At 41.3% G+C, this 16,792-nt stretch overlaps 1 protein-coding gene and 1 long non-coding RNA gene across 2 annotated transcripts in view; one reads left to right on the forward strand and one right to left on the reverse strand.

Moving 5' to 3' along the window:
- Positions 1–16,792, forward strand: part of Fshr (follicle stimulating hormone receptor) — a 169,168-nt gene that overhangs the window by 136,055 nt on the left and 16,321 nt on the right. Inside the window, 4 exon segments of the mRNA NM_001172949.1 lie at positions 9,501–9,572; positions 11,177–11,254; positions 14,595–14,663; positions 14,775–14,849. Of these exon segments, the coding sequence (NP_001166420.1) occupies positions 9,501–9,572; positions 11,177–11,254; positions 14,595–14,663; positions 14,775–14,849 (294 nt within the window).
- The window catches only part of LOC134471074 (uncharacterized), a 64,046-nt gene that overhangs the window by 15,368 nt on the left and 31,886 nt on the right, over positions 1–16,792 (reverse strand). The gene's annotated exons all lie outside the window — the stretch shown is intronic.

Consider the following 16,792-nt stretch of genomic DNA (forward strand, 5'->3'; position numbering starts at 1 on the left):
CAAGTAGTAGCAGTAGAATCCATTTTTCTGTTGAGAAATTCTCATACTGAGAGTCTGTCATTCCAGTCACAGATAAGGAAAAGAATGTGTGCTTTAGATTCAAAAATCTCTAGGTTCAGCCTCTAGCTTTGGCTCCTCTCATATGGCTTTAAGAAAGTTCCTGTACCTCTCTCAGTCCTCGTCTGAGGTGGTATTACCTGTCTCCTAAGGTGATGGAGAGGAGTAAATAAAATAATCAATGCTAAGTGCTTGGTGTGGTACCTGGTAGATAGGAAGTGTTCAATAAATGTTGACCATTATTATTATAAATCCTGTATCCGCTTCCCAGAACAGTGCAGCACAAATCTATTACCATTTCCACTTGGCGGCTCTTCAGAAATGCTGCCTAGTTTTCCCAAGCAAGACATCCTTACGTGTTAGGTGGTGTGGAAAAAGTAAGAACTTTTTCACCCCACCCTCAAAACATACTCGCATGTTCCTTTTCCAAAATAATCTGATTTATTTACAAGGAGCTCTACATACAATCAGGGCATTGCGTGCATTACAAACATTCACAAAAATAAATAAAGGAGAAATAAAGATGAATAAATAATATGCTTTTACTTTGTTATCTTTTATACTATTTTACATAGCATAAAAAGTGTCTCACTAAATATGATATTTTAGAAAAAGATATTTTTTAATCTTTAGTGATGGAAAAAATAATTCACAGGTCGTATCAATACTAGATTTAGTGGCTATCGCAGTTGAAAAGAAAAATTCACTAAAACAAGTCAATCTGATGGAAAAAAAGAGCGCCAAAACTGAGTCATCGTACTCAGTGTTTTTTTCTGTATTCCTCTTATGCAAATATTTTAACAAAATTCAGCTAGCAAATTTCCTTCACTAATGTCAATCAAATGTTCTTACAAACTATCTAGAAGAGGTTATATTTTTACATTTTTAATAAAAACATTCAGAACCCCATAAAAAACTTAAGCTGTTTAAAAATGTATTTCTTTAGTTTTAAAATACTCAATATGAGGTTTTGTACATGATGACATACTTACATCATTTTCAGCACCAAAATAATCATTTCTAATTAGTTTTTCTAAAACTTTTCATATCATGTATTTCTGTCAAATGCTATTATATTCCTCCTCCTCATTATTAATACATCAAATGTGAAAATATCTGTTTTGCCACATTATTTCTGGTAGCTGTTTGTCATCACAGAAAAAGACAAATTTGGGTCACTTGTCTTTTTTGCAAAAGAAAAATTAAGCCACCTTTAATTTTGTCAAACCTGTAATTTTTCTTGAGACGATCAGCAAACCTCCAAGTGATAGTATAGCCCTGACCTAGAAAGGACAGAACTCACAGACTAAACAGAATAAACATATAAGGCTGAGCAGGCAGGTCTATCAGAAGGAAGCCGGGAGCAACTAGAGATGGGGGGCATGAGGAATCTGGGAAGCTCAGGAGTGGCCTGCTAACCAGGGGCCTTGGGAGTTTCCCGGGGACTTGGACATAGAAACAGCAGAAGAACTGGAGAAATAGGAGCTGCCACCTAGGGCCTAGCCGAACTGAAAAATTAAGTCTCAGTTATGTTTACTAGAAGAGAAGGCCGGAACTAGAACAGTGCATAGATAAGATACCACATTTCCTTAGCAAATAAATCTTACTTCCCTGGACCAAAAGGGAAGGATTTTGAGTACTAGAAATTTCAAATAACCTCTAAGGATACATTATCAAATGATGCAACCAGAACTTGAACCCAGATCTTCTGATGCTAAAGTGGTACCTTTGAAGCTATGTCACATGTCCTGACCCCCAAACAGAAGCTTATTGTTAAACGGAGGCACTAGATTAAAACAGAACCTCGAGCCAAGAAGATAGGGCCAAGCTCTTAGGCTACCTGTGGCCTAATTAAACGCCCCCTGATTACTAAGGAGTCTGGTTACCATGGAGACCGAGGCGAGTTTGAACTGAATATGAGAATTACATAGTCTCAGTTTTGAATGCATGAGACTGGAAGATAGGAAGTGAAAATCTCCCAGTGTCTCTTATAACTCCTTACCATCATTCTACAGAGAGAGAAAAACAGACATAAAAAAGCAAGCAAACTGCTTGTTGTCAGCCACCCAGCTCAAGGGCAGACACTTGAACCCAAAGTCTCTGTCCTTGACTCCGAGACCCTATTCATTTTACCACCACTCCTCACACGGTCTGCCATCGACCTCCTGGATTCTGTGGTGCTGTATGCAACCAAAGCTCTGGTGAAGGAGACAGTGTATTCTGGTGCCTTTTATCATGTTGCAGACAGATACATAAATCGCCAGTTAATCAGGTTCTGTGGTTAATAGAAATCTCACCATCACCAAGCCTCATATAATAAGTCTTTTCATACATACTTGATCCTCACTATTTGCAGATTCTATATTTGCTAACTGACCTACTTGCTGAAATGTATCTGAAACCTCAAAGCAATACTTATAAGACAACTGGCAGGATGTACGCCCTAAGTTAATTTGCCCAAAGCATCTTAAAGGTCTATTTGAGCCATGGCATGAACTCTGTGCTTGTCTCAAGTCTTAGACTAAAAGAAAGCTGATTTACAGTCTCAGAATTGATCATTTCATGCCATGGTGGGTTTGAGGCAGAACAGAGCTGGAGAATTTTGTTACTAGGTGGCATGTGCGATGGGGAGGGATTTCTGGCCCTTTCCCCTGACTTTTCTCAGTCCAGTAGATTAACTATTTGCTGCCACCGTAGGTTCTCAGTTACCACCTACTAGTTTGGCCTGATTGCTACAAGGAAGTCTTGAAGTGACGACTCAGTGAGAACAATCTCTGCACAGAGAAGTCCATGCTTTCCTAGCTCTCCCATTACAACTCTAAAGTAGCTTCCAGTGAGTGTCTATCAAGCCTTCTTCTCACCCTAATAATTGAGATAATTGAGATTCTGTTTCCTTCCTCTTTTTCGGTTGCCTTCTGACTCCTGCCTTCTTGTGACCTCCCTGTGCACACCTGCTGCTTTTATTTCAGGCCAGGACTGTACTAAGTCAGATGCCTGGTTTGTTTCTTTATCTAGAAGTGCCCTTCCTGGTTGCCCCTGTCCACACTGCTCTCTCCCTTCTCTGTACCCTGAAAACATTCATGCAGAGTAGTTCAATTCAACACCACATCACTCTCTGAATGTGTCCTCAGTGCCTGAATACCTGCAAGCACCCTGAGACTAGGATACCATCTCTGGACTTCTCTCTTGGACACAGGAAGGTTTTATTTGGAGGGTAATGTAATACAGTAAAACACAGGCCTGTTACCCTAGGAAAAAAACAAGTGCCCACTATGACTATTAAAGATTAATGGAAACCCTCATTCCACGGTGAGCCTTAGACACACAGGGCTACCTATTCATAAAGTGCCAGAGGATGATCCTGTGCAGGATGGGTGGGAACAGTTCCCCGAAATGGCAGGGACCACACTAAGTTCACCCATACCGGACAGGCGCTTGCTTTCAACACTGCAACCTAAAGCTTAGGGAAAATCTGGCATAAAAGGTGCCAACACGCTTAGAATGTGAAATTTGCTATTGAGAGGGGAAGATCTCTCCTAGCCGCTTTTCTTTGAAAGACCTATTTGCAGAACTTAAATTTGCTGACATTTTACCCTCAGGCCTTTAACTGTTTTTGAAGATAAACCATGGTTGACTGAATCAAAATAATTTTGCTGCAAACAGTCATTTGACCAAAGCAAACCCATTGAGACATAGAACTTCTAGATGATTACCCACTTCCAGCCTCCATCAGACATGAATTTATTGATCAGAGGGGAAAAATGAATTGAAAACTAAGTGTTCATCCAAACTCCATTTCCTGGGTTATCTTGGGGTTATAGAAAGTCTCTGTTACAGAGGTATAACCAATAATCCATCTCACTGGATGGTCACTAGATCTTTTTAAGTGTCTTAGACTTAGCACCACTGGAATAATTTCAACCATTTTTGCAATGTGTTTTCTTTTCTATAAAGACCACAGATTTCTATGTGCTTCTGTAGATAGTCCTTAAGCATAGAGGCTACAGAAACTCATGTTGTTAATATTACTTAAATGATTCATCTGTGCCACTGTTGTCAGAAAATCATTTTTTCTTCATTTCTTCAATTGTACAAGGCTCATAGTCATTCAATCAGAGAGATGAACAGGTTGTTACCCAGGTAATGCCAGGTCAGTTAGGCATGATGAGCACAGGGAGTGCATAACCCTCATGTGCTCACCCACATAGCCCATTACTTGGCCCTGAAATCCTGGTAACATCAAGCACATCAGATGTGCCAACAACTGTGCCGACACGGGGTTCTCATGAAAATTAAGGCTTCCTCTCTCAGATCCCTCACAATCTGATTGGACACACAGACACTGGGTGAGTAACGATGTACAGTTCAGAATTCTGATGAATGATCAAAAAAGGAAAAAGTCCTTAAAATGATACCAGGAATAAATCAGGATCTATAATTTAGATTGGCAACCATGGAACTCTTCTCTGAGGAAATAAAATGTATGACTGAATTCTGAGAGTTGAATTGAAATTATTCCAGAAAAGAAAGATATGAGCCTTCCAGAGAGCACACATGCAAATACCCTGAGCCAGGGAAGAACTAGGTGTATCAAGAACCTCAGCAAGAGCACCTGCAGCTAAGGTGCGTTGATGGAAAGCATGAGAGGAGGGTGAAGAGCATAAATCTTACCCTAAGTGTTATGGAACAAAAGTAAATGCCTCACAGCAGAAGACTAAATCAATCTGGTTTACATTTTTAAAAATAATGCTCTATGCGCTCTCTGGAGAATGGATTCGAAAAGAATGAGATTAAATGTGTGGAAAGCAGGAGACCATTGCAGAAACCAGAAAGAACAATGGTGACTTGTTTTAGAATGTTGTCTGTGGAGATAGACAAACTGCAGAGTCAAGACATACTTTGGAAATGGAAACGAAGAAGACTTCAAGCTGGACCGTACACTGGTGAGCAAGGAAGAAGTAGCCATGGTTATCAAATTTCAAACAATTGATGAATGGCAGTGTTCTTTTGGAGAAGATGGGATTGAGGAATGGTTTGGTGGGAGTGGTAAACAGGACAAGCCTAGCTGACTGCTGACTGTCAGTGAAGCACTCAGGAGGACATGGGCAGCAAGCTTCTCAGTGACAGAGAGAATGCAAGTATGCACCCAGGTGTAGCTGTACTCATATTGTTTAAAGCCACTGGAAACAAGACCTAATCACCTGTCCAAGACAATAAGGAGATTGGGTACAATCAAGGAAGGGGAATAAAAGAGGAACACTAAAAATGTACTGTATGGTGGTGCCTTGGCTCATGAACACTTTCGTTTGCTAACAATTGGGTTCACAAACAGAAGCACTTGGGAAAATTTTGTTTCTGTTTGTGAACCGGACGTGGGTGACAAACACAAGCACAGCCATCTTTCCCGCATGGACACAGATGTGACCACCTTTTCCAGAATTGTGAAATGATGTGGGGTCATGAGCCAAAGTACCACCATAACAGAGAAGTGGTAATAAAAGAAGAATGGCACCCTAAAGAAACCAGTAGAAGAGAGACAGACTGACAAAGAGTGCTGAATGACCCCCAGGGTCTAATAAAATGAGAATTTTAATGTTTGATTTGGTTGGGAGTGGTTTGTGGGTTTTGGCCATGACAGTAGTCTGATGAAGAGATATAAGATGAAAAAGAGATTGAAATAGGTTGAAGTAAGATAAGGGAAAATGATGATCGCATGTACAGAACACCCTTTTAAAATCCTTTTAAATAGGGCAAGGCTGCAATTGGAAATAGATATGCAGTAAAAGGAAATGACAACCATTGATAATTTATGCAAAATGTGAAATTCAGCTCAAGTCAGCACCCATCTTATACTAAGATCTCTTGGGCTAAAAATGTCAGAGCAAGGATGTACTGTGTAAACAGTTTACTTATGTATCCAAAGCTAAGATTTTAGATGACAAAGAAGACAACAATGGAAAGAGGGAAAGATTTTTCAAAACTGTATTATCAAAAGGAACACCTCATGGTATCCGGGCCTCATCTAAATTATCATGTAGAACATATCCAGAATTGTTCACCCAAGGAAAGAAGGGAACCCATCAAGCGTTCCTATGGAGTGGTAACTCCCTAGCACTTCTAGATCTGCAAAAGCCTTAGAATGATTGAACAGATCCCTGTAAGTTCTTCACTGAAAGGTAGCAAAAAAAACCCACACAGGATAGAAAGTGAAAGGTACCCAGCATAGCCGAGGCGAGTGTCTGCCAAGTTAAATTGGATGATAGCTTATTGCCATGGTAACAACTAGAGTAAAAGTTGAATCATGGGATTGTGAAGCAGGGGACAGAGACACTTGAGATAATGTCTACCTTGATAGTGACAGTCTATATCCAATCTGACCTACCGATATAAAATGATGTAGTTTTAGTTTGTACCATACTTGCCCTGCAGGCCTAGTGATTCCTGTCCTCTAGACCTCCCTGCCTCTGTTTAGAAATAATTACCCCAAATTGTAGTGATACCTGACAAGTAAATTAACTAACTCTGGATTTTGATACATTCTTGGTGACAGAAATAAGAAATGCTTTAGAAATATCAACCAATTAGCCCAGTATTTTATGAGCATATACTGCATTCCAAATCTACACAGTAGAAAAGGATTGTCAGAAAGTATTAAAGTGGTTCCTGGTTTGATGTCTCATTAAGGGAATACTGCATAAAGACATGGGAAGAGATCTAAAAATAGAAGGAAGATAAGATTAAATAACCAATGTGGGATAGGCCTATGTCATGTATTGTGTATTTAAAGTTATGGCAGTGTTTCTGTTGGGAATGAGTAGAATCTCAGGGGTTATGGAGAGTAATCATGAGAGTTATTTTGGCAAACACTTCAATCTTCAAATGTTAGCAGACTCCCTGGGTAGTGAGGTAACAGGTGATCTTTGCTTTTCTATGTAGATGTTTCCATATTTTCATAATCCCACAGTAAGTACATATTATATATGAAGAATATATATTTTTTTAAAACAGAAGATATAGAACTGAATGCATTGCTGGTGACAATTAAGAATGCCACAACCACTTAGTAAGAAACTGCCAAGTTGTTCAAATGTACGCTTACCATAAGATCCAACAATCCCAATCCTAGGTATTCACCCAAGAATAAGGAAACCCTGTACACTTCTCATGCATAAAAAACTGCACACAAATGTTTAAAGAAGCTTTTATTCATGCATTGTATATAAACATAGATACATCTAATACATATTTTTTCCAAAAAAATGGAAATATCCCGGATATCCTTCAACCTGTAAATGGATAACAAACCATGGGACATTCACAGGACATAGTACTGCTTAGCAATTGAAAGTGATGAAGTACTGATACACATAACAACATGGAAGGATCAAAAATAATATTATAAGTGCAAAGAAGCCAGACACTAAATGCATGCACTAGATTATTCCATTGACATGACATTTCAGAAAAGGCAAAATTATAAACACAGAAACTTGATTGGGAGTCCTAAGAACTGATGGTCGAGGAAGAGCTTAACTACCAAGGAGAAACAGAAAGCAATTCAGAGAGTGGTGGCATCATCCTGTATCTGAATGGTGCTTGGGGTCACATGGCTCCTCACAGACCTCTGTGCCAAAAAGTTAATTTTTATGCATGTAAATATTTAAAATAAACATGAAAACATACACACCCTTCAAAAGACTATATTAACAATTGCTTTCCAGCTGGTCATGTCGATGCATGCCTGTAATCCCAGCAGGCGGGAGGCCAAGGCATGTATTGAGGAAAGCTAATCAATGCCAGGATGAATTATGGAGCTGGATGCCACTGCTGGTGATGGCTCCCTAGTCTCAAGGACTAGATTTAGGAGTTTAAGGTCAGCCTAGACTCCACTGTGAGTTTGAGGTTAGCTTAGACTACACAGTGAGACCTTGTCTCAAGAACAGTAGTAATAATAAAATGATAATAACCCTTTACTCCATAAAAAGCAAATGGCCATCTCAGGCACTATTATAGTATACAAAGGACAGCTGATCAAGAAAATGGTATATGGATCATTGGGGACCATGCAGAAACAAAAGATCCAAGAACCATTTGAGAACCCACAGACAGATTCACAGATTCTCTAGATAAAATGGAGAATAAGATACCAAAAGTGATAAACTCAAAAAGATATATCATCCTTTACAATAATGAATCCATCATTAAGGTGTCTTAGGTTTCAAGAAAGCAAGATTAACTCTGCCTTAGATAAGTCAGTCACTGAAGAAGGAAATTGGAGTAGAGATACCAAAGGCTTTAGAGCAACTCCTAGGCATGAAAGAAGTGGTAAACAGTGTGTTGGACAATTTTCATGAGCCACCTGAGAACCTTAACCTCTGTGGGGGCAGTTCATTTCAGCTGGATTTCACCCAGATTAATGTAAGTGTGCTGGGAAATGCTTAGTTTAGCTTTGTATACTTTTCACTCCTGCTCTGGGCCTGCTTCGACACCGCAGTAAGAGATGGTCAATCAGGAATTCCCTGGGTATCAGAAATGTGCAAGCTAGAAGCAGGGCGTCAATACCACAGTGTCACCTCTGACCAACAAGAAATAGAAGTCTATGGATGAGTCATTCCCTTCACTATTTTCTGCTCACAATGACAGTTCTGACGTATGTTTCAAAAAACTCCTAAATCTAGTCCTTGGGACTAAGGAGCCATCACCAGCAGTGGCATCCAGCTCCATAATTCATCCTGGCATTGATTAGCTTTCCTCAATGTCTGTTTCACACTTCCTGTCTTGGGAACTCTGAACTCATATTACCAAAATTGCATTCCTGCAACACAACCTTCGTGGCAAACTCTCAGACTCTGCGTCCTAAGGAAGCCAAGCCACGCCAATCAGGTCTTGGAAAAGATCGAGGGTAGGTCTGGCTTAGGCATCTATGGGCCATGTCTGTGGGCAATGGCCCCCGATGATTCAGCTCTAAACAATCTCCAACACTTCACTGGAGAACCCACCTGACTTAGCTCGGGCTACATATGCATACTCTGAGTTCAGGGGCACTGAATTTCACAGTCAGATGTTAACAGAGTTACTTGGAGTGGAGGAAAGAGTGGGGGAAAGATTTCTAGCAAGTGTGCTGAGGCTGGAAATGTGCAATAACGAGAATTTTGTCACCCAGTTGGAAAGTATGCTTAGATCATGTTCACTTATCGATCTTTAGGAAAAATATATGTCATGACAGCATATCTCCTTTACACCCGAAGTTTAAATTTCTTCACTCTTGGCCATCACTTGCTTACTTGAGCCTGGTTAAAATGTTAAGCATAATTCAGATATATGATAGAGTCATCTGATAGGTGTTTTTGACACTTCAAAATTGGTATTTCGAATGTAGGAAGTTCTAACAACTGCTTAAATGGAGCTTCTTGTTTTCTCACTCTTATTTTGTCCCTCTCTAGGTTAATATCCAACACAGGTATTAAGCACTTGCCAGCTGTTCACAAGATTCAATCTCTTCAAAAGGTTCTACTGTAAGTTTTTTGTTGAGAAGTGTGTCCATTAGCTTTTTGTCACTACAAAAAAAAAGTGCGTGAAACAGTTAACTGACAGAGAGAAAGGGTTTATTTTTACACTAGTTTTAGAGGTTTTAGTCCATGATTGGTGGGCCCCACTGCTTTGTGCTGTGGAAACATGTCATGGCAGGAAGAGGAGGCAGAGCAAAACTACTCACCTCACTGCCAGGAAATGAAAAGAGAAACCAAGGAAGAGGCCAGGACACCACAATGTCCTTAAGAGTCATGCCCCAGGGACCCAAAGACCTCACATGGCCCCACCTTCTAAAGCTTCCATCACTTTCCAACAGCACCAAGCTAGGGACCAAGCTTTTAATATATGGGCTTTGGGGGACACTTGAGCTCCAAATCTTAGCAAGAAGTTACCAGCTCTCCCCAGGGCTGTCATGCCCAATAGCCTTCTGGGCCTCTGACGTGCAGTAAGCAACCTACATCTTCCAAAGTGTCCCCTGGATGAACACAAGTAGGAATACATGCAGCAAAATCCTTAGTCTCATCTCACCTACAAGCAGCCAGCCTCTGCTTGGAGGAAGTCAGCAACCTCCTCACCAAGGGCTACAGACAGACCAAGCTTGTAGCAAAATCAGTCTTTCTCTATGTGTGTCTGTCTGTGTCTCTGTGTCTGTCACTTTCTCTCTGTCTCTCTGTCTCTCTCTCTCTGTCTGTCTCTCTGTGTGTGTGTGTGTGTGTGTCTGTCTGTCTGTCTGTCTCTCTTTCTCTCTACTAATTAATGCTTTATTACTGATCCCTTACAACTTCTCCATGTCCTATTATCCTCCCTCTTCCTCCCAGAGTTCCTATGCTGCTCTGTGCATAAAGAGATTATCTGAAAAATTCATACAGAAGCATCAGTGACTTGATGTCCTGGCCTCTTCCCAAGGTAGCCAGAATTTGAAAGAGGAGGAGAAAAGGCAATGTGTAATGGTAACTTTATTTTCAACAGTGAAATTATAAGAATATGGCAGACCCTGAAGGAACAGGGGAGACAGACAGAGAAAGAGAGATACTTCTAGTCCTTTCCAGCTGTTTACTCATTCTGCATGTTACATCAGACCTAACAGGGAAGTTTGATGAAATGACAAGGAATATAAGCAGAAGCATAAGACTTTCTCCATTCTTTAATTCAGTAAAAGAAAAGTCAACAATAAAATCGTCCTTTGACCTAAGAAAATAGACAAAAGGAAAGAGCTGTAAGATGGAGAGTGAGAAGGGAGAGAAAGAAGGCCTGACCGAGAAGAACGGGGAAGGTGGGATGGAGGTGACAGTTTTAGTGTTTTTGTCTTGTTGAGCAGAGCCCTAATGTGGAAGCACGGATAACAAACAGCTATGATAATGAGAACCTTAAAATGGAGATATTAGCTAAGAAAACTGCAGAGGTAAATGAAACTGCTGCCTACAGTTCCATCTTTAAGAATTCACTTATTAAAGACAAGTTCGCTTCCCAGACTGTGAGTTCATAAAAGCACATTACCTCAACTAAAATCACATCACACCAACTAAACCAATGTGGAAAAGTTACACAAGTGAACACAAATATCTAACTTGTCCATACTTTCTTCTAGAGACATTCAAGATAACATAAACATCCACACGGTTGAAAGAAATTCTTTCCTGGGGCTGAGTTCTGAAAGTGTGATTCTGTAAGTAAGGGGCAAAGTCCAGCAGAGCAACCTTTAATTTTTCACTTAATGACATCTTTCTCATAATAGGATACTCCTTTTCTGTCTGGGTAATTTTGGTGTTTCACCATTTAAATCACTCTCTGGTTCTGTGTTTTCCCCTCATCTTTCCATTTCAGAATCACAACATGAAGTCATGCTATTAATTTATGATTCTGTAATGGGATTCAAGAATCTAAAATTGCTTTGAATGGTGGTCTCCTGTGATCTAACATCTGTTCCAAACGACAGAATAATTCATGCATCAATGAAGCTAGTTACTGCCCGGCAAGGCTTCCATTGCCCAAAGAAAAGACCAGGAAGGAGGCTGTGTGGAAGCCAGGGTTCTCCTGCCCTAACCACATGGAGTAGCTCCTGCTCAGGCGCACGCTGAGCATAACATGGCTTCCCATTTTCTTGGAATGATCACATTTTTTTAAATGAGCTTGAGTTACTCCCTCTGACTTCCGGGCAAGTTTTTAAGTGCACTTTACATTCTTAATGAACAAACTAACCTCCTGTGCTAGTAGTCAACTTAGTTTATCCAATATCCAGGCAGGATGGCCAAGAAACAGATATCATGGGCTACCTGAGTGTTCAAATGGCCGACAGAAGTTAGACAACCAGCATGATATTTGGGAAACCAGTAATTCCAATTGCCTCTGTAAGAAAAGTATTTTATCTTTTCATTTTACAAATCGTTGGGGGTGGTTTGGTTTTGTTTTACTTCGTTTTTTTGTGGCACGCCTTGTCATTTTTTTTTTTACATAAACCTGATTGTGCACATTTAACTGAAAGCTACAAATAGCATACACATCCTGTCTTCTCTTTGCTGACTCTCCAGAATTTAGGAGTATGCTTTGCAAGAGAGGATGGTTTGCTTTTAAGTGTCAACACTTTTCAGAAGTGTTTCTAAAGGATAGATTTACACTTGTGAGGATGACACCTATTTTTCTTACCTTGGCTGTCCCTTAATCCATAGATAATAGAATGAGAAGAGTCATGCTCAACACAGCCTAAGCCTCCCACTGTTCTCAGTGTGGGTGCTTCCCCAGTGGGGACACCGGAGAGAACTCAGGGGAAAACACATTGCTAAATATCATGAGGACTGGAAAAGCTTTCATCCAGGAGATTTCAAAATTCTCAGGCCTATTCTGAAACTGAATATAAATATATTTCTATTTTTTAAACAGTGCAACAATGAATGATTATCTGACGTTTGGTTAACGACTCAAGGAAAGGAGCCAAGTACCAGTCATGTAGAGGCTCCTGAGCCCTTCCTGTCCCCAGCAAGCAGAGGGGTTGGATAGGAACAGCTTGAAGCTACAGCCAGCCAGATGAATAACCTGAGTCACAAGACATAATGAGGTCACAGGACCGCTCACAGGACACTTTGGCCTCAAGAGAGCTTCCTTATCGTGCTCGCCCTCCCTCCCCTCCTAGGCTGGCTTGCATCCCACTTGCCAGGCTCCGTGGTTCAACGGGCCAGGTCCCTGCACCCTCATTCTTTAGGAGGAGCAGCCCTTGCCAATAGATTCCATGGTCTTGTCCCCAGGCACTCAGAGCCCTCAGGCTTGGGGTAAACCCTGCTGCAGTTATTCTTCAGCTGATGCTCTCTGCCCAGGTTGATGTTGTCCTCACTCTCATCATCTGGTTTTAGAACAGGGTTGTCCTGTCTTACACTAGGAATGTGCTTCACAAATGCTAGCTTCCCTTTGTTAGCAGTCTGAATCTCCTACGGCACACATCTTCTCAAAAGCAGGCACTCTAAACATGATTTGTTTCTTGAGTGGTGATCCATTGTTGATATAAAAAAATATGGTCCTTCTCTCCAGATGATAGAGACAAGGGGTGACTTTAGCAAAGACTGTAACAAACCCTCCAAATCAGTCTGTAGCTTACTTAATCAGAACAATATCTGTTTATAGGACATACATGTGCAGTAAAGATCAATTACATAGTCTATAGAAAACTAGATGGAGCCCCCCCTGTGCATTTGTAAAGCTGTAGATGTTAAATTAAAGGTCAACCAACTATGGTGCACAGGCTAAATCCAGCCTATATGCTACAACTCACTAATTTTTACAACTGAACACTCTAGTGATAGGTAACACTGATATTGAACCTAACTGAAATGAAATGTTACCTTCCTGCCCCCCAAATATTCCACTATTTTCAATAACAGAACTATATTATGAAAGAAAAAAATTTGTGCTCAATTATTATTATCTTTTGAATTTGGTCAACAAAAATTTTGTGAAAATTTTTTGGTAAGAGCTAAACATGCATCTTGACCCATAAAACCTATAGATTAGTATCTGGCACCTTACAGAAAAGTTTTGCTGTCTGAGGGTTTGATCCAAGACTCGCAGGGATGTGCACCCCCCAAGTCAGGGAGAGTTGCCCCTGCAGTCTCCACCAGCCTGGGACAGATGACAAGGAGGCCAGGAGCTGCCCCTGAGAGGGGTGTCCCATGGGCAGGGGGTAGTGAGCAGAATGGCACTACACAGCTGAGTGGTCACTAACTTTGAAAAAGATTTATCTTGCTCCCCTCTGGATTATTTTTTTTTTCCTCACACTGGGCTGAGAAGCAAACCTCTCCAGCATTTCCACAGTAAGCCCAGCTCTCCCTGCGCCTCCCACACCCACTCACAGCACATCACTCAGCCGCAGCCCACGGTCTCAGTAATTGATTTCTCCTCCTCTCTGGCTTAACCCAGAGCCACCTCCACAAACCTGGAAAAGCCAGGGCCCCGTGGGGCACAGGCGATGCTCAGGTTGTCTGACAACTTAATTAAATCACTTCTGGTGACAGCCAGGTTGCTGCTGTGGGTGAGCATGGGCAGAAGGCTGAAGGCCTTAGATAAAAGTGACACGCGGTGTGCCTTCTCTGCCTTAGAAACATTGCTTCAGTAATTGTGCGATTTCTGCTCTACAGGGCAGGAACGATCTTTACCTTTCCTCCCTTAGCGTCTTCTCTACACATGAGGGAATGTGTGCCAAAACCTTACACTTGCGGGGGATTCACACTGCTGCCTAAGTGTGTCTTTTTAAAATTAAGTTTCACTTATTCCTTTTCACATGAACTCATTTATTCCACTGAGTACATAGTACATGCATTTAACACAAACTTCAAAAGTTACAAAGGTTATTCAGTGATGAATTAGTCTCCCCCCACGGCTGTCCCCGAGATTTAAGGGCGAGGTGTTACTTAGTCCACCTACATGCGCTATCTGACCTTGCCCCAGTGCTTCCAATTATGAAAGCCTTGTCTTGCTGGCATCTGACATTATTGGTTTTTTTAATGGCCCATTTGTTTCAGACGGTTGAATAAGAATGGGATTCAAGAAATACAGAACTGTGCATTCAACGGAACCCAGCTAGATGACCTGTAAGTAGCCTGGACTGTGTTTCCAGGCCATTTGAAGGGTAACAGCTCTTACAACAAAGGTATTTATGAAACTTTGCATTTCTCATTTTTTTCCCCCAACTCCATCCACAGGAATCTAAGTGATAATGATAATTTGGAAGAATTGCCCAATGGTGTTTTCCAGGGAGCTTCAGGACCAGTCATTCTGTGAGTAATTTCCCTCTTTCCATGCAAAAGCACTGAGATTGGGGAACTCACAAGTCAGCTCTCTCCAGTTCAGAGAAGCTTCCAAGGTTGGGCTGGGAGTCCAGCCTTGATTTTTATTCATGTCACCTATAAAGCTGTACAGGGACAATCTAAGGCTGATCCCATGTGCTGACTGTCAATAAAATGGCAGTAATAATAGTAACATGTAATGAGCACTTGCAAAATACCAAACAGTGTTCTAAGACATTAAGCTGCATCTTCCATTTACCCCTCACCCTAACCTGGTAACAGGAGCTGTAAGAGGTTGCCTCGCTCCATCAAGCTTGTGCAAGTTTTACAGCAGGATTTAATGTTAAACTTGCCTGACTGATGGTGCAGACAGACCCCTCTAGGAAGGAAAGACTCAAGGCTCCTCCCTCACCCTCAACACCCAGGAGAGCTGGACACATATCCACCTCCTAGAGCCCCATATGCTCATTGTCCCCGGGACCTTTTCTCAGACCCCTTGTGACATGTTCAGTGCCTCCGCCCATTGGCACTTGGGTTCTCCTCCTCCCTTGCCAAAGTGTTTGCTCCCCGCTTCCTTTCTGATGTGTGTTACTTTTTCCACTGAGGGTCATTCTGAGTTCTTCTTCCTCTTCCAGTCTGTCTGACCACCTCAGTCATTGGTGACTCTTGAAGCTTAGAGCATGGAGGAGGCTACATTTTTTAATGTGCTTTTCTGAATTTTAAACAAGATGTACACAATTCCTGAAGAATGTACTTCAGGAAGAAGAAAGACACTTATAAGGGAGAGATGAGAAGCAAGGAGAAATAGTGAATAAAAGAGCGAATGTGTAAATACAACTTTATTACATGATCCTATGTGTTCAATTTAAAGTCAGTCATGGCATCCGAGACTACACGTTGCATTTCCTAGCTATTCAGCATGGGCTACGTGTGGTTCTCTCTCTCTCTCTCTCTCTTCCTCTCTCTCTCTTTCTCTCTCCCTATCAGCATCACTTTTATTTTCACCAAATGGCTGATAATCCTCTTTCAAGATGGAATCTGTGTATCTCTAAAACTTTATTTGTACAGTACAGAAGGAATTCCACAAATGCTCATTATGAATAATAATAATTAAAAGGCATTCAGTGGGGAAACAATGTATGTTTTGAGAAGTATTTAGTTCAGAGGGTGCCACGCCCAAGACGGGCAGCATAATGCCAAAGGGGATAGCATGGAGGTGCCAGAGAGAAGTGCTCCAGTTTAAAACCTGCCCCTCCTCTCTAAGCCTGTTTCTGACCGGCGCAGCTCCCCAATGAGACAGGAGACGCTCTTGTGGGCAACAGTTAACTGCTGCTTTATTTACGCGGGCTCTGGTTTATATATTTGGCCGTGACCAATCACAGGCTGCCACAAGGAAGCAGGGCGGGAATGGGACGCAGGCTCTGGCTAACATATCCAGCTGTGGCCAATCAGGGGTTGCCAGAGTCATACGGAGTGAGCGTGAGGTGCGCACGGGTTGGCTAATTTAAAGAGGGACGTAGCGCATTGCGGAAGCTGGCATGGTCCTTAGTCCCGGGTGGGGTATGGTATGTTGAGCGCCTGCGCCCAACATGTTTCCTCACACAAAAGCTGGCAAAATCAGTAGAATCTATTTCCTATTACTATCTGAACCTCAAAATTACATATACACACACACATATATATATTTCCATAAATTTTTTTCATTCACTGAACAGATGTTAAGCACCAGCTTCATGCAGTGTAGTATAGGAAACAAAGGAAATTCTTCCTTGCAGAAAATTAATACGCTCATGTGGGGTGAGAAGGACTCATAGAATCGTTACATACACAACTTAATGTACCAGATCACAATATACAAGTAGGACACAGGCCTAACAAATGGAGAATACTAGGCATATAGCCCAAAGGTTCAAGAATATAAATTATTTACATCT

The sequence above is a fragment of the Cavia porcellus genome, unplaced genomic scaffold, assembly GCF_034190915.1.
Source record: "Cavia porcellus strain 051 isolate PalLab524CR breed Dunkin Hartley unplaced genomic scaffold, mCavPor4.1 scaffold_1, whole genome shotgun sequence".
Lineage (NCBI taxonomy): Eukaryota > Metazoa > Chordata > Mammalia > Rodentia > Caviidae > Cavia > Cavia porcellus.